At 44.8% G+C, this 20,745-nt stretch overlaps 3 protein-coding genes across 3 annotated transcripts; 1 reads left to right on the forward strand and 2 right to left on the reverse strand.

Moving 5' to 3' along the window:
* The first annotated feature begins 370 nt into the window (after nucleotides 1-370).
* LOC120669298 (protein trichome birefringence-like 38) lies at nucleotides 371-1,705 on the forward strand. The gene is made up of 2 exons (XM_039949074.1): nucleotides 371-1,032; nucleotides 1,157-1,705. The coding sequence occupies exons 1-2, from the start codon at nucleotides 371-373 to the stop codon at nucleotides 1,665-1,667; spliced, it is 1,173 nt and encodes a 390-aa protein (XP_039805008.1). The 3' UTR covers nucleotides 1,668-1,705.
* Nucleotides 1,706-8,288: 6,583 nt separating this feature from the next.
* LOC120670168 (GDSL esterase/lipase At5g45910-like) lies at nucleotides 8,289-11,683 on the reverse strand. The gene is made up of 5 exons (XM_039950235.1): nucleotides 10,997-11,683; nucleotides 10,693-10,908; nucleotides 10,420-10,568; nucleotides 10,070-10,343; nucleotides 8,289-8,819 (listed from the first exon to the last, which is right to left on the reverse strand). Exons 1-5 carry the CDS (start codon nucleotides 11,265-11,267, stop codon nucleotides 8,593-8,595), a joined length of 1,137 nt encoding a protein of 378 aa, XP_039806169.1. The 5' UTR covers nucleotides 11,268-11,683; the 3' UTR covers nucleotides 8,289-8,592.
* A 4,310-nt stretch (nucleotides 11,684-15,993) lies between these two features.
* LOC120670229 (GDSL esterase/lipase At5g45910-like) lies at nucleotides 15,994-20,278 on the reverse strand. The gene is made up of 5 exons (XM_039950291.1): nucleotides 19,804-20,278; nucleotides 18,835-19,050; nucleotides 18,589-18,737; nucleotides 16,666-16,942; nucleotides 15,994-16,450 (listed from the first exon to the last, which is right to left on the reverse strand). Exons 1-5 carry the CDS (start codon nucleotides 20,258-20,260, stop codon nucleotides 16,230-16,232), a joined length of 1,320 nt encoding a protein of 439 aa, XP_039806225.1. The 5' UTR covers nucleotides 20,261-20,278; the 3' UTR covers nucleotides 15,994-16,229.
* Nucleotides 20,279-20,745: the final 467 nt, after the last annotated feature.

Genomic DNA, 20,745 nt, shown 5'->3' on the forward strand with positions numbered 1-20,745 from the left:
TTGACGATAACTCCACGCTGGACGTTACCTCCGCACGCAGCCGTTCACGTGGCTCGCCCGGATAAGCGGGGCCGTCGTCAACCCCCGGTCCACTCCCTTTCCTTCTTCCTCGCTCACATGACATACAGAGATTCACAATTCCCATATTTCGAGCTCATGATCAGTAGTAATAACTTCCATAGCACTCCAAGCAGATCTGTCCTACGCAACGATCGATCGATCCAAGAGAATGCGTGCGCGGCCTCGGAAAACAGCAGCGAGCTGAGCCATGCTTCGGAGCCACGCGACCCATCCAAGCTACCGCCCCGGTGCCCCCATATATACAGCGCGCCGTCTCGCCGCTCGACCGATCGGCGATCGCGCGCCACCCATGGCGCAAGAACGACGGCGACGCTGGGCGCCGCTGCCGCCTCGTGTCGGGCTGGTGATCATCTGCATCCGTGTCTGGGTGCTGACCGTCCCCGTGGCCGGATCAGCGAGAGGGAGCTCGCCGGGCTCTGCTGGCGCCGCCGCGGGCTGCGACCTGTTCCAGGGGAGGTGGGTGGCGGACGAGTCGTACCCGTTGTACGACGCGTCGGCGTGCCCGTTCGTGCCGGACGTCTTCGACTGCCGCCGCAACGGCCGCCCCGACGACGCGTACCTCAAGTTCCGGTGGAGCCCCGCCTCCTGCCGGCTGCCAAGGTTCGACGGCGCGGATTTCCTGAGGCGGTGGCGCGGGAAGAAGGTGATGTTCGTGGGGGACTCGCTGAGCATGAACCAGTGGGTGTCGCTCGCCTGCATGCTCCACGCCGCCGCGCCGGCGCCCGTCCGCGCCACCCTGACTGCCGGCGAGCCCGTCTCCTCCGTGCGCTTCGAGGACTACGACCTGCTGGTGGTGCTGTACCACACGACGTTCCTGGTGGACGTGGTGCAGGAGGACGTCGGCCAGGTGCTCAAGCTCGACTCCATGCGCAACGCCAACGCCTGGCTCGGCGCGCACCTGCTCGTCTTCAACACCTGGCACTGGTGGACCTACAGGGGCTCCAGCCAAGTGTACGGACGCCACCCTTATATTAATTACGTTGCCGATCGAGAAATCAATTGCTTCTCCTTCAATTCTTTTGGACGAATTCTCTTCTAAAGAAGACGCCATTGCCGTGCTCTCTGGGGCGAGCAGGTGGGACTACGTGCAGGACGGGAACCGCACGTACCGGGACATGGACCGGCTCACGGCCTTCTCCAAGGGACTCTCCACATGGGCGCGCTGGGTGGACGCCAACGTCGGCGCGTCCAAGACCAGGGTCTTCTTCCAGGGCATCTCTCCCAGCCACTACATGTCCAAGCAGCAGGAGGGCGAGGCCGGCGCAGCGGCGAGGGAGCCGGCGACTGGGGGAGGCGGCGGCAGCTGCCTGAAGCAAACGCGGCCGTTGCAGGAGGCCACGGACGCCGCGGCGGGCGTCGGCACGACGCCGGAGCAGGGCGTGGTGCGGGGCGTGATCGGGGCCATGGCGTCGCCGGTGGCGCTGCTGGACATCACAGCGCTGTCGCAGCTCAGGATCGACGCGCACCCGTCCGTGTACGCCGGGCCGGGGCGGGACGGCATGGACTGCACGCACTGGTGCATCGCGGGGCTCCCCGACGCGTGGAACCAGATCATGTACGCCATGCTCCTGCAGCAGCAGGGATGAAACAGATGAGACGCTGTTGATATAACGACCGTGAATTGATTTCTGATTTATTTGTGACCAACAATTAAGCTCTCGTGATTTGTTTAGGCGTTGCTAGAATGCTAGCCTCTCTGGGACAACACTAATATTGTGTGTAATTCTTCTAGCTAGGGTGATGGGGTGGAACCTGAATGAAACTGCAAATTGCAGTGTGGCGTGATGATAGTATATAGGAAGGCTGACGGGTTTTTTTCTTAATTTTCGAACAATAAAATAAAAGGATTTTATGCTGGTTCTAATAACCTCGCCTTGAAGACGGGGATCCATCTGAGATACATCCACCCCTTTATAGCCACTAATCATCAATAGCACTAGTGCTGAACCAATTCGACCTAAAAATTTAAATTAATAGAAGGGATGGGCAATTTACTAATGCTTCAAACTTCCCCTCACGTGCAGACTTCGCTAGACTTCAAACATGGAAATAGGAGGCAGATGCAATTATTTTATTTAATTGAGATCTCTAGCCGTGATAGTCTGATATCATATTAAGTTGTATGCACCAACTAATTCAACCAAAAAAATTAAACCGATGAGGAAAAGAGTCTAAAATACTCCCCTGAAACTATAGCCAAAGTGCGGATAATCTTCTGAACTATCGTTTGGTTCAAATTACCTCCTAATATAATTTATCTTTTTTTTATTTCTCCATACATATGTGGAGTTTTAAGTTGAAATTTTACAAGCTGATAGTACACATCATAATACATGTTAGAAAAATATATCATATTTTTTTATCATAATTTTGATAGATTAGGATATTTAATAATAAATTAATCATTGGAGTTTAAGATTATATGAAAAATAATGATGAAAAAATTATAACAAATTTTTTAGGCATTGCGATGTCCACTAATGTCCTGCAAAATTTGAAATTAAAATTCAGCTTATATATGGTGAAATAAAATAGACAAATTGTATTATGGGCTAAAATGAACTAAATAGCATAGTTTCATGGGTAAACTGAACCAAATTATAATTTAGGTAGTAAATTGAACTTTATTCAAGTGATCATACTATCCTGGAATGGGCATAATTTAAATCCCATAGATCGATCCAGAAGCTATGTGTATGGCTAAAATGGTTTTTTGTTGAATACATCATATATAGTGCACTTATGAAGTTAGAGTAAAAATACACTGCTTGCTAATTTCAGTTATGTCTCAAACATTTAAAGGTGACACCGAGCTACCACACTTTCCAATAAAATCGAAATGAATCATTACACTAAACAGTGGACGAAAATTTGGAAGAACTGCTGCCTATTTATTGTTTATTTGTCTTTTAATTAGATAATGGGACAAAAGAGTACCCGGCCTTGACCTTAAAAGAGGTTACAGCCGATTATTACAATGTTTGTAGCTCTTCCGTCTGCGATCACACTGACAGGATTAAACAAAATGGCGACAAGCCAACCCAAAAGTTTGATGAAGACGCTTATTAAGGGACAATCCTATTACTAAACCTCCATCTATGGTTGGCAAATACCTGCATGACCAAAATCTCCATGGTTTGACATGCCTTGTGTATCGCCTCCTTGTCTTCGTCGTGCTCCATTTGGCTAATCAATATTTCTTCTTATGTTCGTCAGATTGCCAAAAGAACCTTAACCGGTAGTAATCCAATTTTTCAAGTACCCCTTACGGGACTTCAAAAAAAGATAACATAAACATGGCTAAACTAGTTTAGACTGAATTTATTAGAACCAACCGTCCTCCTACCGACATGTGCTTCCCTTTCCAGCTACTTAGTTTTTTTCGCAAACTTCTCCTCGACGATCCGTCAGTCTGCATTGAGCTTTCAAAAGTGCATTGGAATGTCAAGATATCTAAAGGATACTTCCTAGATTGAAAACCAAATAATTGCAAGTATTGTTGTTCCAGCTCTTTAGCTTGTCCAAAACAAAAAAAAACATCTTCATGTTAATTGCTTTTTCAATATAATGGTCCATGAAAAGGATGGTGTCGTCAGCATACTGCAAGATAGACAAGCCGTCATCTACAAGATGAGGAACGATCCCTGTAACGTGGCCCCCATCCTTAGCTCTATTTATTAGGATAGCTAACATATCGATAACAATATTAAACAAAATGGGCGATAGTGGATCACCTTGTCTTAGGTCTTTCAAAATTTGAAAATTTTGTCCTATCTGATCATTAATTTTGATACCAACCCTTGGATGAAAGCTTCGATCCATTCACACCATTTTTGTGATAAACCTTTAATTCTCTGTTTTTTTGGACAAAACTCCATTTTACTTTGTCATATGCTTTCTCAAAATAAATTTTAAATATGACCCCACTTTGTTTTTCCCTGTGCAGTTCATGAATAGTGTCGTGTAAAACGACGGCCCCTCCATGATATTCCTACTAGGAAGAAATGCAGTCTATGTAGGATTAGTAACATTTTGTGCCACCATTGAGATCCTATTAGTAGCCACTTTTGTAAAGGTTTTAAAGCTACCATTAAGAAAATATATGGGTCTGTATTTCTGAATTTTGAGAGCTTCTTTACACTATGGTAGTAAGATAATTGTTCCAAAGTTGAGGCTGTGGAGCGGTAATTCTCCTTTATGGACCTCTGAGAACAACACCATTAGGTCACCCTTAATCGTATCCCAAAATGCCTGATAGAATTTAGCCAGAAAACTATCAGGTCCTGGGCTTTATTATGTTCTGTTTGAAAAATAGCCTCTCTAACCTCCGCTTCTATGAACTCCGGAGTTAGGATCTCATTTTCGTTATCTGTTACTTGGGGAATGTCATCTATTCAAGTCGCATCCAGGTTAAAATTATTATTATCTGGTGGACCGAATAGACCTTTATAATATGTGGTGATGTATTTCTTTAATTTCTCATCACCACTTATTATATGGTTCCCATCTTGTAACCGATATATGCTCGGTTTTCTGTGTTTTCCGTTGGCAATGAGCTGGAAGTAGTTGGTGTTTGAGTCACATTATAGTAACTCATTAACCCTTGCCCGCAGATACCACTTAAGTTCTTCCTCTCTAAGCATTTCTACTAGTTTGTTCTTCAGGTACTGTTTTATATCAACCTCTTGTGGGGATAAATAGAGGTTTCCACTTTTTTATTTGTTAGTAGTAGACAAATGGTAAATGCAATGTAAATTCCAGCACTACAAGTCTGCAGGCCCACCAGCTACTGCGCTCTCTTTTTCTGGGCGCTGGTGGACCTGGCCGAGATCTATCGAGCGCCATGTGGCCTGCTTCCTCCCACCACCCGTTTGAGCCCAAGCGACATACTCCACCCTCCACTCCCTCGCTCGGCCATCGGCACTATACCGTCGCCCTGATTTTGCCGTTCCAGTCGAGGTCGAAGCAAGATAAGCATGGGTAGTGGTGAACCCCGCACTAGTAGATAAGCATCAGGTTGATTAAATTTGCACAAATGTCACTACTTTGGGTCTAAATACTGAATAGGTTCGTAGTGGATGAACTAGACTAGACCAGTGCCGCAGCACGTCCAGCACAGGTCTTGGCTCCACCCCTGAGCATGGGAAAGCTGATAATGAAGATGACAACGATGAGGAGGATGACGGCGACGCGACCCTACTCAAGGGCTAGAGCTTCACCGCGGTGACCCGGGGGCTGCCGCCGCAAAAGAGGAGAAGAAAGGGATATATATACTCGATATGAGTCTCTGCACTGTAACCATATAGGCTGTAGATAAGTCATAACATGTATGGCAGAGCTCCTAGATGTCCATTTAAAAATGTTTTTTTTTTCATTTCCTGCAGTGACACTTAACTTTTTCAATCCTCACCATGTGCTGAAGAGTAGTAGTTATAGATACTCTTACCTTTGTTATTTATTTAGAAAGAATGGTGTTCTTTGTATAGAATTTTGAAAACGAGAAGAAGCACCTAGCTGAGAATGGGAGAGTGCTTCAATTACAGATTGGAGACTTTCATTTGGATTGCAGGGAGGCGGTTCTTCAATTGCGAAAAAGAGGAGGGGCATCCTTTTGAATGGAAGCTGTGGCCTCTTCTCTCTGAAATTTTAGATCTCCAAGATAGCTGTATTTTCAAGGTGATTAATATCAATAGGCAAGGGAACTGGTATGCACACTGCCTTTGCTATATGCAAGCAAAGATTGAGTGGTCACAGTTATGTTATTTTCTCTTGTTCTTCAGAGGATTACCGATCCAGTTGTGCTATTTTATCAGCACTACAGAATGTAACTTGGGGTCAGTTTGACCTCATTGATGTACAATATGCTCCATAAATAAAGTTTGTTCTTATATAAGAAAGTGCAGTTTTTTTTAAAAAAAAATGAAATCTCTCTTATATGCATCTTTTGCAGGTCAGGGAAGACAAAGACCTAATTAGCTCAAACTTGTCTCCACTCAGGTTCATCCCCATATCAAAATTTGCCCGATAGCACATATACCATTGAACTGTAGCAGCTTGCAAAATTTCAGGGTGAAGTGAAAAGTTGAATATTTTAAGTTTTTTATTTATCAGCTGCTGCTGCAAGCTATGACTTGAGTTTTTTTCAATTTCATAGAGGCCTTCTTCATTCCTTTTAAAACACTTTGTTGGACATGGTTCTTTCTTTGCTTGTATAATAACCATATCATATTATTTCTCTGGTGCGAGATATTGTGCGCATATCTTGTGAATGAATTTGATTTTTATCACCCATAGCAATGCACTGGAACAGACCTAGTACCAAATAGGTTTACAGGGGACGAATTGGACCGGAACCATGCTGCAGCATGTCCACATGGATCCTGGCTCCACCTCTGAGCATGGGAAAGCCGATAATGAAGATGACGATGACGATGAGGATGATGGTGACGCGTCCCTACTCAAGGGCCGGAGCTTCGCCGCGGTGACCCAGGGGCTGCCACCACAAATGATGAAAAGAAAGGGATATGGGGCTCGAAGCCGATCCGCATGCTGTCGCACATTGCCATGCATCGAGTGGGCTTCCTCTTTTCCCTCTTGGTGGTGGCAGTGCAGCATGGGAAGATTAGGAGAGTCATGCGCGCAGGTGCAAGCGGGCTCGTTAGATAAGTCGTCTGTCAGTCGCTGCAGGTGGCCCCACGCTGCTACTTGAAAGTAATCGGTGCTCGCGGCCCATCCGCCTACTCGTACTGCAGCCCGAGCGCAATGGGTGAGAGATCGTGAGGCTGACTGACTGACTCGGACCGGGACACGGTCACACGGATGACGTGGACGAGAGCTGACATCCTTCTGTGACAACGCGTGCAGCGAGGTGCAGATGGTACGCCGCATCGCCGGCACAACTCGTTTCAGTAAGCCACACACACACACACACTCTTCCAATGCCGCTCCAAGCACCTCTGATCTCCCTTTTCTTTCTATACAAGTGGTTACATTACATATGTACACTCTGCCATCGGTGACACCAATGCTAGCTCCTTTAGCTTCTGATGACACATCAATGCTTTGTCCACTCTCCAACTAAACAAACCTTTAAGCTCTTTCTTCTCCAGCACTGTCGAAGACGGCGCCCAAACCTTGAAACGGTACCTCTCTTCTTTTTCGTTTTATCGAGCCGACGGAAAGAAAGAAACTGCGCCGATGCTGCCTTTGCAGCCAACCGCTTGCAATTCTGGAACTTGGTGCTCACCCAGTTGCTCCTTTTTCTCGGTGCACGCACTTTTAAGCCTATACTACTTTTCCTTCCCTTTCTATCAATATGCTAATGTACTGTACTTCATTCACCTTGACAATTGTCAGGTATCAGCACTACTCGTATAGGCGAAGGATGTAGGTCAAATTTTGAAGGCTACCCGTGAAAAGATAGCACTCTATATTTCATTCCCATTTTTTTCCTTTCTCTTTCATTCCTAAATATTTCCTTTCTAAAAAAATAATATAATTGAAATCATCATATAGTCATATACTATCAAAATAGCGACTTTCCTGGCTGAATAATGGTATCCCTTCAAACTTCTCTAATATACCTTTTCTGACTAATAATTTTAGAATGACTGCTTTCTTTGCCCACAGAAAATAAAATTAGTATTCATATATGAAGAAAAAGCAAGTGAAACAGTATTTTTATGGTCTTTCAAAAAAAGAAAGAGTTTTTATATGAAATGGCAATTAAAGTTTCTTATCGGAAACTGTTTTTCCTGCAAATGCATTATAGAAGTACAGCCCCCAAGTATAGAACAACTCTGTGTTCATAGGAGTAGGTAAACTGACAACTGAGGCCGCATCATCAGAATATGAGACTTCAGGACAACTCATCGCTTAGCCAAAAAAAAAAAGGATCCACGGTAGTCTGCAAATGAAGCTTCTTGTCTCCCCACTAAACTTGGGGCTGTGAGGTGTATTAACATATGTCAAGCAAGCAATGGAATATACTCACTAGTAGTAATGAAGAGACAATACAGCTCATGTTCCGATTTCAACTTCACACTGGACAGCAAGCTCGCGCATATAATGTCAATGTCAATAGTTACTGGCAATTTTATCTTTCCAGATTCTTCTCCAGGAATCTCGCCATGTTCTTCCAAGGCTTCAAAAGAAACCCTTGTGGCCACTTTGTGTAAAAAGTGGACAAAGAGCGAGCACAGAATATATTCAGACACAAGTTTCAGTAAACAGCCACAGTGATTTTTTGTCAGGAATGGCATGGACCACAGAGCAAGGATCTGTGTACCGCATTGAACTATTTTCTGCATTACAATCTGTACTTGTACCACCATCAGTCCATCATGAATGAACAAATCATGCTTTAATAGTCCCTATCTCATCTCTTTTTACCTGACTGCAATGGAATCCAAAACATATACACTCAACTATATGCAACTACCTTATCAGCTCCGGTTTGGTGTGCTATTTTGGTACACTCTAGAGGTACAACAGATGTGGACGACTGTGTGCTCAGGACGACTGCACAATAGGTTCATCTCCAAACGGTCCATGCAGCCAACCTCTGGCGATATATCCATATGCCGCCTCTGTCAAGTGGATACCATCCCAGCTCCAGTGCGTCTTAGGATCGGCACATGCTGAGGCACCAGGCTCGCCGCATTTTGCTGTTAGATTGAAGTTGTAAGGACCCCTACCGGGACCGCCACAGCATGCTCTTGGTAGTTGTTTGTAAAACCCTGCATTAGGAGCAGAATTGTTAGAATACTTCATTCACTTGGGATACAGTCATGGCAATCACTTGATGTAAATACATATTCTAGTTCTAAATGCAGAATTATATCAAGGAATCTTTTTCCTCAGATGCTGGCCGCACAAACTCTTTACACACAGAAAATAAAGGATGACCACACACCCGAACAGCTCTTGCGCCAATCATACAGAAATGATAAGGATGGATGAATTTGTAGCCATCTCTTATCGTCAGAATAAAAACCAACGCATATAACACGGAACATTCTAATCTGACACAGATGTCTCACCAATATGATCCCCATGATTTAAACTTATCGACTAATATGAGCCCATGCTTTTCTATTAGTTAATAGTTTATATGTTGCTCAGAAATTTCTGGAGAAAAGGGGGCCAAGAAGATGCTACGCCTCAATGAGTAACCAACAGAGTAGAATTAAACAAACTAAGATACAAAAAACATATGTTGGTCACAGACATGGGGTCAGCTTGCTATGTTACTTCCTAGTGTTTGTACTTCTTGTGACAAGGACTTCAAGAAAAGATGTTTTTTTTCCCCGACATGTTCAGAAAGTAAGAGAGGACATGTTTCTCAAACACCAATTTTTGCAACTAACGGAGGCAATATGTTGCCTTGAATGCTTATCTTTTTTGCCAGCAGAAACTTCCAGTTCCCGTATGAAAGTACTATCCCCAAGTACAAAAATATGTCTATATCTTTACATATCTTTAGTTTTATTGACAATCAGTTTAACTTCCTCTTGCATTGTCCAAGAAACATAAACCTTTCCATATACATATCATTTTCAGATGGCCTTTTGTTTTGTGTAGCAAATAAGAACACACAGATCTTACAGCTTGTGACATAAAACCTTGGAACAGGATAGGATAAGATCTTTGTATGCTTTGTATATCGTAAATATGTCACTTTGACTCGTGCAAGATTTGTGATACTCCACCTGGAGAAGACTGAACCTACATCTAGATCTGAATTATCTTGCAATAGTTCATTGCATCTAACTAGAGTGCAAGGGTGATAGTTTGACTCTGCCCTGAAGTTGAGTTAAGTAATGTTAGGCAATGCTAGACCTGTCCTTGACAATAAGCACTAAAAAGCTCACACTTAGCCATACAAGACTGGTATCAGTTCCCCACTGACTGAACCGACCATATCAAACAATCCGTGTTATTAATTAATGATAGAATTGTAATGCAAATAAGCAACTATGGATCTCACCAAACTTCTCTGGCTGAAGTATGAATTGGATGATTGGCGTGAAGTAATCGCCATACATGATCCTCACTCCAGGATGCTTCGCACGGAGCTTCTCCAGTGCACGCTTGAGCATCGCATTGTGCACCCACGAGAATGTGTTGAATCGTTTGAGGCAGCCCGTGCGTGAGCCATGCTCTTCCTTTGGGTCAGCGTACATGGTCAGGTACACTGGAAAGCACCCCGATGGCATCACTCCAGGCACAATCAAATCATTTGCCCCTTCAGCAATCAATTGCTGTGGAGCACATACAAATAATTAGGGAACAGTCCACGATAAGCATGCCGAACACCAGCGAAGACGCAATTCTTACTTCAATTCCGTCGGAGATGCCCTGAATCACATGGGGCATCAGCTTGTAGGCCTCCTTGAGGTCCTTGCCCGCGAACAGGGGCGCGTTGTAGTCATTTCCGCCAAATTCACCCACGATGAACAAGCACTTGCCGAAGAACTCCTTGCATTCTTAAGAACGAAGCAAAGGGGGAGAAAAGAAAGGAAAGCAAGATCAAATTGAGACGTAAAAAAAATACCCACGAAACGGAAAGGAATTTACTTTAAAAAGGTAAAGAATCGGTGGCTTTTGTACCTTGGGCGGAGTTGCAGAGCGAGGGCTTGAGGTCACGCAGCCACTGGATTTGGGTGAAGAGGGAGCCGGAGTTCCAGACGGTCTTGCCGAGCCCGCGCTTCTGGAAGAACTCGGTGTCGAGCGCGGTGGCGCCGGTGATGGCGAAGTTGGCGCCCTGCGCGAAGCTGGCGTTCTTGGCCTTGGAGGGCGGCAGGAACGGGAGGCCAAGCTCTTGCGCTGCGTGGGGGATGAGGCCACCAAAATCCATCCAAATTCAGAACGGAGACACTCGCCAACAAAGAACCCCGCAATTCGCGAAACTCACCGATGAAATCGACGACGAGGCGGCCGTCGGAGCACCGCCCGGTGGGGTACCCGAAGTAGGTCCGGCCGTAGGGCAGGCGCGCGGTGGCGAGGTAGTCCGGGATGCCGTCGGTGACGAGGTTGCCGGCGTCCACCAGCGAGTCCCCGAAGTTGAACACCGCGCGGTACCTCCCGGGGGCCTCCGCCGCCGCCGCCGCGAGAAGCGGCAGCAGCGCCGCAAGAACCGCCCAGGCCCACCACGCCCTCGCCGCCGCTCCGTCGTGCCCCGCCATGGCCGAGCTTGGGAAACGAAACCCGGCCCCCGGAATTGGCGCGCGGAGCGAGCTGGGCACGAAAAGAACTCGGAGTGGCTGGGCGGGCACGGGGTCGCGGACTGGGCTGCGGCGGGCGCTACCCGTGGCGCTCGTCTCGTCCGCTTGCTCCTCTTGTAGGCCACCATGTAGTAGCCGGCTAGCCGCTGTGGCTGCGCGCGGGTGACGAGCCAGGCTGCTACGGAGTGTGGAGTTCGGGTGGGGGTCCTGCGCCCACCGCCACGGCGCCTCGGCTGCGCGCGCGTGGGCGAGCGATTGGAGGGCCTGCTCGGTGCTGCCTGCGGCCGGCGCGGCTGGAGGTGGGACGGGCGGACGTGTGGAAAACGGGGAACAGGGCTGGCAGCCTGGCACGGGTGTGTGGTGACTGCGGCGGCCGTGGCCTGGCGGGCGGGATTGAATGTGGTGGGGGAGGTGGTAAATGGCGCCAGGGGCGAGGGCGGCGCGTGGCAACGTGCTCGTACTTCCGTCGCCGATTCGGGAGGGATCGTCGAGCTCGGGACGGAGGCGGCAGCTGTCCACGTACGATCGGACAGATTGGTGGCACTGCGATTTGCGGTCATGCCTCGCGATCGCGATATCCATGAACAGATGGTGGATGCGTCGCGTTCGTGGCCAACTGGCGCGTGTTACTTCTTCACCACAAGGTCGTGATCCAGAGGTCACTGTACCTGAGCTGGTAATCCCAGCGTCTCCGGTTGCCAATCTCACTCTGTTAAGACGTCGAGACCACCATGGCACCGTTGCTCAAGATATTATCCAGTCCACTCAACCTTTATTGGAATACGTAGACTCGTAAACTTGTATCTGAATTCAGTAACATCTGGCACCGTTGCTCAAGATATTATCCAGTCCACTCAACCTTTATTGGAATACGTAGACTCGTAAACTTGTATCTGAATTCAGTAACATCAAGCCTGCATTCTACCACTTCGAGCCCGTTGGGATCCACCCATCCGATCCATTAGTTGTATATATAGCTAGAATTAGCTAGGTTGGACCAGCTACTAGCTATCTACTACAAGTGCTTTAGTTAAGAATTAGCTGGTTCCGTTTACATGCAGTCCAGCCAGCTGCTAATACGGAACTTGCCAACCAGACATACGAAAACCTCAACTATTCTATCTCATAATCATCTGAATTCATAGGGATCTGCTCGATTTATAATAGTTGACACAAACATAGACATTAACCATACATGTAAAAATCTTTTTTTGCGGGTATACATGTAAAAATCTTGTTCATACGCATTCTCCAAAAGGATTATTCGTCAAGAGAATGTTGTCTGATCATATTGCAAGTTGACCACACTTTGAGAAACTAAATCAGATCTTAGCCTTTTAGACCAGTCTCAATTCATAATTTTATTGCGCAGTTACCAAGAGTGAGAAGTGTCAGCTGAGTTCCATGAGGATGAAATTCCTCAGCATGTAACTCTCTCATTTCTCTTCACAATGATACTGCCGAATCCGCAAAATTGTTAATGTTATATGTTAGTTAACGCTCATTAAACTCTTGATGAAATTCCCATAGGAATTTGCTTTAATCAGATCACTGCTAGATGTTTTTTTGAGCATCTTAGTGAACATATCCAAAGAATCTGTTAGGTTTTTTCTTTTATTCTCATGTGTCATTTACTAGATATACAGAGGCACATATGATTGTATTCATAGCACTGGGCGTTATTAAAGGCCTAATTTGTTTCAGGCCTCACATTTATTCATAGCCGTGGGCGGCGAGCCTGGTTTTGCGCTTGCGTGCTGCTGGCTCCCCGGGTCCGCGGTCTTCCTCTTTGGTGATGTGGGCTAATGTGGACTCCAGCAGGCCACAATTGACAATCAAAGCCCATTCCTAGCGTCTTTTTTATTTTTATATTTTTTAAAATCATTTTTTACAGAAATATATTTTCGATTTCATAATTTACAGTTTTGTACCCCTACCGCCTGGCTGCGGGGCGGCAGGGTACCTGCCGCCAACTGGCGGGGCGGTAGGGACCTGAATGTAAATAAAATTTATTTTTAATCGTATTTTGGCCCCTGGGGGAGCCTGCCGCCCCCCTGTCGGGCGGCAGGGTACCTACCGCCAACTGGCGGGGCGGTAGGCCAGGCAAAAAAATATTTTCTTTTTAGTTTCCAGAACAGTGAACTTCTAAATTCAATTAAAAATTATAGAAAAATTAAAAAAATGCAAACTAAATTTTGTTAGATTTATTAAATCAAGATCTACAGAGAACAAATACTCATGCATGTGAAATGTCAATTTTGCCCCTCTAACATTTTAGGTTGTGTTTAATCTAGTTTATTTTGTATCTGTTGTTCTGTTTGTCTAAAAATCTTGAAAATTTTGTGGTAGCCTAATTTTTGCATGTGTATTTCACTGGAAAATTTTCAGGTGCATAGCCTAGGTGCATATTTGTGGATCTATTATTCTACTGCTAAATGATGGAAATGCAACAATAATAGATCCACAAATATGCACCTAGGCTATGCACCTGAAAATTTTCCAGTGGAATACACATGAAAAGGGTAGGCTATCACAAAATTTTCAGGATTTTTAAACAAACAGAACAACAGATACAAAATAAACTAGATTAAACACAACCTAAAATTTTAGAGGGGCAAAATTGACATTTCACATGCATGAGTATTTTTTCTCTGTAGATATTGATTTAATAAACCTAACAAATTTTAGTTTGTATTTTTTTGATTTTTCTATAATTTTTAATTGAATTTAGAAGTTCACTGTTCTGGAAACTAAAAAGAAAATAATTTTTTGCCTGGCCTACCGCCCCGCCAGTTGGCGGTAGGTACCCTGCCGCCCGGCAGGGGGGCAGCAAGCTCCCCCAGGGGTCAAAATGTGATTAAAAATAAATTTTATTTACATTCAGGTCCCTACCGCCCCGCCAGTTGGCGGCAGGTACCCTGCCGCCCCACAGCCGGGCGGTAGGGGTACAAAACTGTAAATTATGAAACCGAAAATATATTTCTGTAACAAATGATTTTAAAAAATATAAAAATAAAAAAGCCGCCCATTCCTATCTCCGACGAGACAAATATATTGGGCCCCACACTCTAAAGAATGCTCCGGCCCAGCTTTAGACCATTTTTTTATGGTTTTAGACCATTTGTTTTTGAAATAAACAGTTTTAGATTCTAGAGAGGTGAATTCGTGGTGATGAACAACTGACATCACCATCGTGCTTTGTGCATTTCCGAGCCTGTAATTATGTGTGCTCAAAGATTATGCCGTTTGCATAACTTGAACTACATATCAAATGTCTTATAAACTGGTATTACGCTGGAAAAACTTCACTTCGTGGTATGCTGGTCAAACACGGCAAATATCTTTTTGACTTGGTAAAGTAGCTATTTTGGTCCCTCAATTTTACTGTAAGGGTCAAATCCATCCTTTAATTTTTAAATTGGTCAATATAATCCCTCAATTTTCATTTCAGGGTCATACCCGTCCTTATGTTGATATTATACTCTATAATAATATGAATTAATTGCAAAATGTTCCTTTTACCCTTAGCTTCTTCTTTTCCTCCATAATTTGCACTTTTCATGCGCCCGCAATATAATACGATGCATGGATAAATAAACATCTATGTTCCAAATTTAACATTTGTGATGTTCGGCTCCTAAATGCATTGATGCCCATGCCACTAAACCGATTTGCTTGCACTGGCTAAATAAATTTTTAGTAATTAAACTGTTAAGGAATTTAGAAGGGGAAGAAGACAAGGGTAAAGAAGACGTTTGCATAAATCTCATGTTATCATGGAGTATAATATAGCACAAGGATGAATTTGACCTAAAACGAAAGTTGTTGGACTATATTGGTCTATTTGAAAGTTGAGGGAAAAACATAACCCTTAGATCAAATCTTAGGGATCAAAACGTCTATTTTGTCTTTCAACTTTATTTGTAAGAAAACTCGTGGGGGGTCAATCGGGACCATTCCTTTTGTACACAGCACATTCCCTCGTGAACTCCGCCGGTCGATTGTTCCAAAAGGCATCCTAATCCTGGCAATTACGGTTTTCCGATTGCTGGCAAAATGAATGATCCAACATCAGTCCAAAACTGCCACCAAATGCAGACATCGGTTCCCTTGTCCTCTAACTCCGGCCATAAAAGTATTCAGATGAATGCAGGCTGTTTGGCCACCGTGCCCTGGACAAAAGCTTCCCATGGCTTCCGTAGGCAAGAAGTTCTTGCAGTCAACACTCTTATTCCTCTCCAAAAAAAAAACACTCTTATCCAGAGAAAATCTTGGTACAATTGGGTGGTAATAAAAATCCGTGCAGATTTCGTAGTAGTTTGATTGCGTTTGTTGCCTGCAATGCAGGTCTGGTGTTTAAAAGGGCCCATTTCATCAATTATTCTGATCGAGCAATCTCGCTGAATTGCCAGACAGCAATTAAGCAGGCATCGCAATCATGCAGTTTTTGGTATTTGTCACCCATCCACATCAAGCCAGGGCATTCTGTCTTCTGTAGATGTGTTGTCATACACTCTTTCTCATCCAGCATGGATAATTGCCTTGTGTTTATCTTGACTGAATGGTCAGTGCAACGTTAAATCTGGACAGGAAATATAGTTTGCAGTTTATGTCATCCCCTGAAAAAAAAACCACAAATGCATTTATTTTGGTGATTATCACGGATTATTGCCATAGCTTTGACAAATGAAAAGAATCTGACAAGTCATGCATGGTGCATCTGTACTACAGCCATTTCAGTTGGGAGGAACATATCTATACCGGCACAGTTTATACAAATCTTCAATGAACAAACTAAAAAGCTTTACCCATAATTTAATTATGACTTCAGAATCGGAACATATCTATGCCTGAAGGACTCCATATATCTCTCTAGCAGCAGTGGTGGCCACAACTGCGTTACATACAGTTTAATTATCTCAATTATGACTTCAGAATTGGGGGTTCAGCGTAGGGGCCATTCAACCAGCCATCGGCGACCTTTTTGTATGCGGCCTCGGTCATGTGGATGCCGTCCCAGCTCACATATGATGATGGGTTAGAGCACACACTTGCGCCTTGCTCACCACACTTCTTCTTCAGGTTGAAGTTGTAGTTGCCCTGCCCTCCTGCACCGCAGCAAGCTTGCAAAGCTGTGCTGAAACCTGCAACGGATCAGTGTTCAGATATCATGGTACAAAGATCTGAACCATAATGCAGTGTTGCAAATTACAACTAATTGATCGTTTCAATCGTACAATTGAACATATCGATAACATGTTTCCCATGAAGTTTTTATGATAGAAATGTGGTCCAAAACTCTGAACCCCCCCAAATGTACTGGAGTAGCATTACATGCTACTGAAGAGTGAGAACTCACCGAATTTTCCAGGGCTGACGACAAACTGCATTGCAGCCTTGAAGTAATCCCCATACATGATTTTTGTACTGGGGTACTTCTTCTGTAGCTCATCAAGCTGCTGCTTCAGCTCCCTGTTGTGGTGGAAGGCAAGGCGGTTATACCTCCGGAGGCACCCAGTGCGGGCATTGTAGTCTGATTTCCTGCTGGTGCTGTACAACGTCAGGTACAATGGGAAGCAACCGATCGGTAGAATGCCTGGCACCAACAAATCTGTTGCCCCAAGCTCGATCAATTTCTGCAACAAAACCATTTTCTTAAAATTTGCTGAAGGTGACTAGGTGAGTTAAAATTTAGGGAAATAAAACTCTAAACAATATGTCATCGAACTAGCTTTACTCTCAAGTATGTGCAATTCAAAGCAACAATTGTATTACACCGTTAAGCTAGTTAGGCAGTTAGCGATGAACCACAGTAGCATGGATTATATCTATCTGTATTCTTGAAATGCGTGGAAACAAACCATTTTTTAGGGCCATATCACGTGACAGCCATTTCATGATGGGCATGCCCATAGCAAACGATTCCTCGTTATCTTTACCCACCCTACCTTTTACTTGACCATTCTCTCTTCATTGTGCAATCATGTTCTACCTGAAGTCCCCATCCTTGCATCACATGGGGCTGCGCTAAGCAACAAAATAACAGACTGTGCACAAGCTCATTGTGGCATGCGAAGTACAGAACCATGCCATCCCAAATTCAGGTGTAATTGATTTTTGCGAAAAAAACATTTTTTTTCTTTTCAGAAACAGTTGAGCTTTGGCGACTTATCGTTAAGAGCCTAGTCAGAAGATCTGCCCTGCAGGAGGACAGCATATCTGCCACATGTTCTCCCCCCTATTATAATGGTTACAAAGATTGATAACCCCAGTTGAACATAAAAATAGCATCAGGTTCAGATCTACAGATCCGAGTCAAAAAATGTGAAAACTATGTGTGAAAGCTTAGGGCTCGTTTGGCATAGCTTCAGCTTCTTCTAAAGTAGCTTCTGAAGTAGCTTTGTTGAAGCAACTTCTCTGGTGAAGCTGAAGCTGTTTTGAAAATCGTTTGGCAAAAGAGCTTATTCCTGTTTTTCTTGAATGGATTGGAAATGTCAAATGTTTGGATACATGCTACAGTAACCATCCGCTAATTATGCGTTAATCATGGATTAATTAGGCTCATTAGATTCGTCTCGCGATTTACAACTTATCCGTGTAAAAAATTTTGTAAATAGATTTTATTTAATACTACTAAATAGCAAGATTCTCTTTTAAAAAATCTAGCAAAGTTTCCTAAACACAGCCTAATAATCATTACTTTGTTATATTAGCGGGGGAAGTTACGCTGGAGAAGCATGTCGAAGCTAGGATTCCAGGCTTCACCTTCCCAGTGCATTTTGGAGGTTGCTTCAACGTTAGCTTCTTGCATGAAGCTGTGGCCAAAAAAAGTGTTTGGCACAGCTTCGGCTGAAGTTGCCCACGAAGCACTTCACACAGCTATGCCAAACGAGCCCTTAGTAGCCTAGTAGGCACACTATTCACTCTTCTCATCACTATCTACTCCCCCTTTTAAAAAATTAAGCCCAGATAATTCAAAATATTTTAAGAACCATTTCCAAAGCCATGGTGTCTATTCACCCCACACAATTTGAAGTGCTTTATGGAGTGTTCCTCATGCAACCTCTTGTTTACTTCTCGTTTACCGCAGTGTCCAGTTATGGCAGATGAGCATGCTGCCTGAAATCAGCAGTATCATACACTTCAGTTGCCCTGGGCACCTGAACCTCCAAATGCAGCACGTTTTGCTACTTTGCTACTTCAGAAATAAATACGCTTTACTCAGAAAAAAAATGTAGCATGCTAGGGCAGTGATTATCAAACCATAGTTCACAGACAGTACCTCAACGCCATTGGCAATGGCCTTGGCAACAAGGGGCACATAAGTCTTGACATCAGAAAATGGGACACCGGAGAACAGCGGCGCGTTGTAGTCGTTGCCCCCAAACTCCCCCACCACAAACAGGGACTTGCTGAAGTAGTCCTTGCAGTCTGCAAACAGCACGAGCCAATGAAGCATGATCCCCTGGTAAAATTTCAAGAGAGAGAGAAAAAGAGAGTTCAGTGCAGATGAATCGGCTCCTCGGACCTTTCTCCGATTTGCAGAGTGACGGCTTCATGTCCTGGAGCCACCCGATCTGAGTATTGATGGAACCAGTGTTCCAGATGCGCTGGTCGATGCCGTGCGCCTTGAAGAAGGAGTACTCCAGCGCCGTGGCGCCGGTGATGGCGAAGTTGGCGCCCTTCCTGAAGTCCTTCCCCTGCGCCTGCGACGGCGGCGGTAGCGGCAGCCCGAAGTGCTCAGCTGCAAAAGATTCCCATCAGATCAGAAAAAGGGGGGAACTTCTCATCATTCACTCTGTTACTGCGCAATGTATAAAGGTCACGAACTCATGATTCACAAAGCAGCAATGCTGCCGAGTGAGGAACACATTGCCGATTGAAAGATTACAGTAAGAACATATTTCTGGTCTGACTTATCTTTCCAAAAAGAAAAAGAAAAAGAAAAGGTCCTTTAATTGACATCAACACTTCGGTGTTTCTAGTAGAAGGGAGACAGCAATAATTCACAGCGCGGCAAAGCAGGAGGTCTTTTACCAGCAGTTTTCTACCGCTCGTTTTCATCTTTAAAAAAAGGCTGAAGAATTCATCCCTTTTGGTTTGGCTAAAAGAAAAGAAACAGCTCTTTTATCAACAAATTCTTGAAGCCAATCTAATCTCTATTTTTTACTAAAAAAAGATAAGAAAAGTTATCAGTTTTACACTTGATTCTAGCTTGGCTCCACCAAACATAAAGAACCCAGAAACAGAGTATGGAACAAGCGAAATTGGGTGTTGGCCTGTTGGGAGTAGAATACTGAACCGGTCAGTTTCATCTTGACCACCAGAGTCAGAGCATGGTCTCTTCACACTCAAATCAACACTTTTTAGCAACAAGGACATTTCAATTAGACACTGGGCAAAAAGAAGTCCCGAAAAACAAAATAAAACTGATGCTGATGTTGGAGAGACCAAAGGCCATGGGTGGCGCAGCACAAGGAAGTGTACAGTGCCGTACCGAGGAAGTCGACGACGAGGCGGCCGTTGGAGCAGCGCCCGGTGGGCTTGCGGAAGAAGGTCATCCCGTAGGGCGGGCGCGCGGTGGTGAGCGCCTTGGGCGTGCCGTTGACGATGAGGTTGCCGGCGTCGGAGAGCGAGTCGCCGAAGCTGAAGACGGCCCTGTACGACTTCCTGCTCCTGGCGGCGGCGCAGGTGGCCGGCATCGCCGCGACGAGCGCGGTTGCGAACAGGACGAGGAGCACGCCCCGGCGCCCCGGCGGCGCGTGGGCGGCGGCGGCGGCCATCGCGGGTGTCGGCGGGCGGCTGGGGTGGTGGCGACGCGGCCCGACGCGCATGTGCGGTAAGAGAGAGAGAGAGAGGAGAGAGAGAGCAAAGTTCCTTGCTTGTGTGGCGCGTTGCTCTGCTATGTCCTGCTTTATACAACTGCAGTGCAGGCAGGTTGGCAGCTGCGGCATGAGGCGAGAGTGAATGAGGCAGGCGAGTGAGGCCCCGTTCAGGCAGTGTTCAGATGAAACGCAATTTTTTTTAATGAAATCTTGCTAATTTGAAATATTAAATGAAGTCTATTTATAAATTTTTTTTATATAGATAAGGTGTAATCGCGAGACGAATCTAATGATGCTAATTAATTCATGATTAATTCATAATTAATAGGTGGTTACTGTAGCATCGCTGTTGCAAATCATGGATTAAGTAGGCTCATTAGATTCATCTCGCGATTTACAGCCCATCCATGAAAAAAGTTTTGTAAATAGACTTCATTTAGTACTCTATATATGTGTCCAAACATTCAATGTGACCTTTTTTTGCGTTTACAGGATTTACGGGTTGTGATCTAAACAGCGTCTCAGTTCGCATTTTTTAGAGTGAAAAGTTACTGTAGCACATTTCGTTGTTACTTGACAAATAATATCTAATTATAAACTAATTAGATTTAAAA

The sequence above is a fragment of the Panicum virgatum genome, chromosome 4N (genome assembly GCF_016808335.1).
Source record: "Panicum virgatum strain AP13 chromosome 4N, P.virgatum_v5, whole genome shotgun sequence".
NCBI classification, from domain to species: domain Eukaryota; kingdom Viridiplantae; phylum Streptophyta; class Magnoliopsida; order Poales; family Poaceae; genus Panicum; species Panicum virgatum.

Coding starts and splice junctions, on each gene's coding strand:
- LOC120669298 (XM_039949074.1), top strand. CDS start 371: ATGGCGCAAGAACGACGGCGACGCTGGGCGCCGCTGCCGCCTCGTGTC. Junction 1,033..1,156: donor TACAGGGGCTCCAGCCAAGT/GTACGGACGCCA, acceptor TGGGGCGAGCAG/GTGGGACTACGTGCAGGACG.
- LOC120670168 (XM_039950235.1), bottom strand. CDS start 11,267: ATGGCGGGGCACGACGGAGCGGCGGCGAGGGCGTGGTGGGCCTGGGCG. Junction 10,909..10,996: donor CCTCGTCGTCGATTTCATCG/GTGAGTTTCGCG, acceptor TCCCCCACGCAG/CGCAAGAGCTTGGCCTCCCG. Junction 10,344..10,419: donor GCATCTCCGACGGAATTGAA/GTAAGAATTGCG, acceptor TGTGCTCCACAG/CAATTGATTGCTGAAGGGGC.
- LOC120670229 (XM_039950291.1), bottom strand. CDS start 20,260: ATGCCGCAGCTGCCAACCTGCCTGCACTGCAGTTGTATAAAGCAGGAC. Junction 19,051..19,803: donor CCTCGTCGTCGACTTCCTCG/GTACGGCACTGT, acceptor AATCTTTTGCAG/CTGAGCACTTCGGGCTGCCG. Junction 16,943..18,588: donor CCATTGCCAATGGCGTTGAG/GTACTGTCTGTG, acceptor GTTTTGTTGCAG/AAATTGATCGAGCTTGGGGC.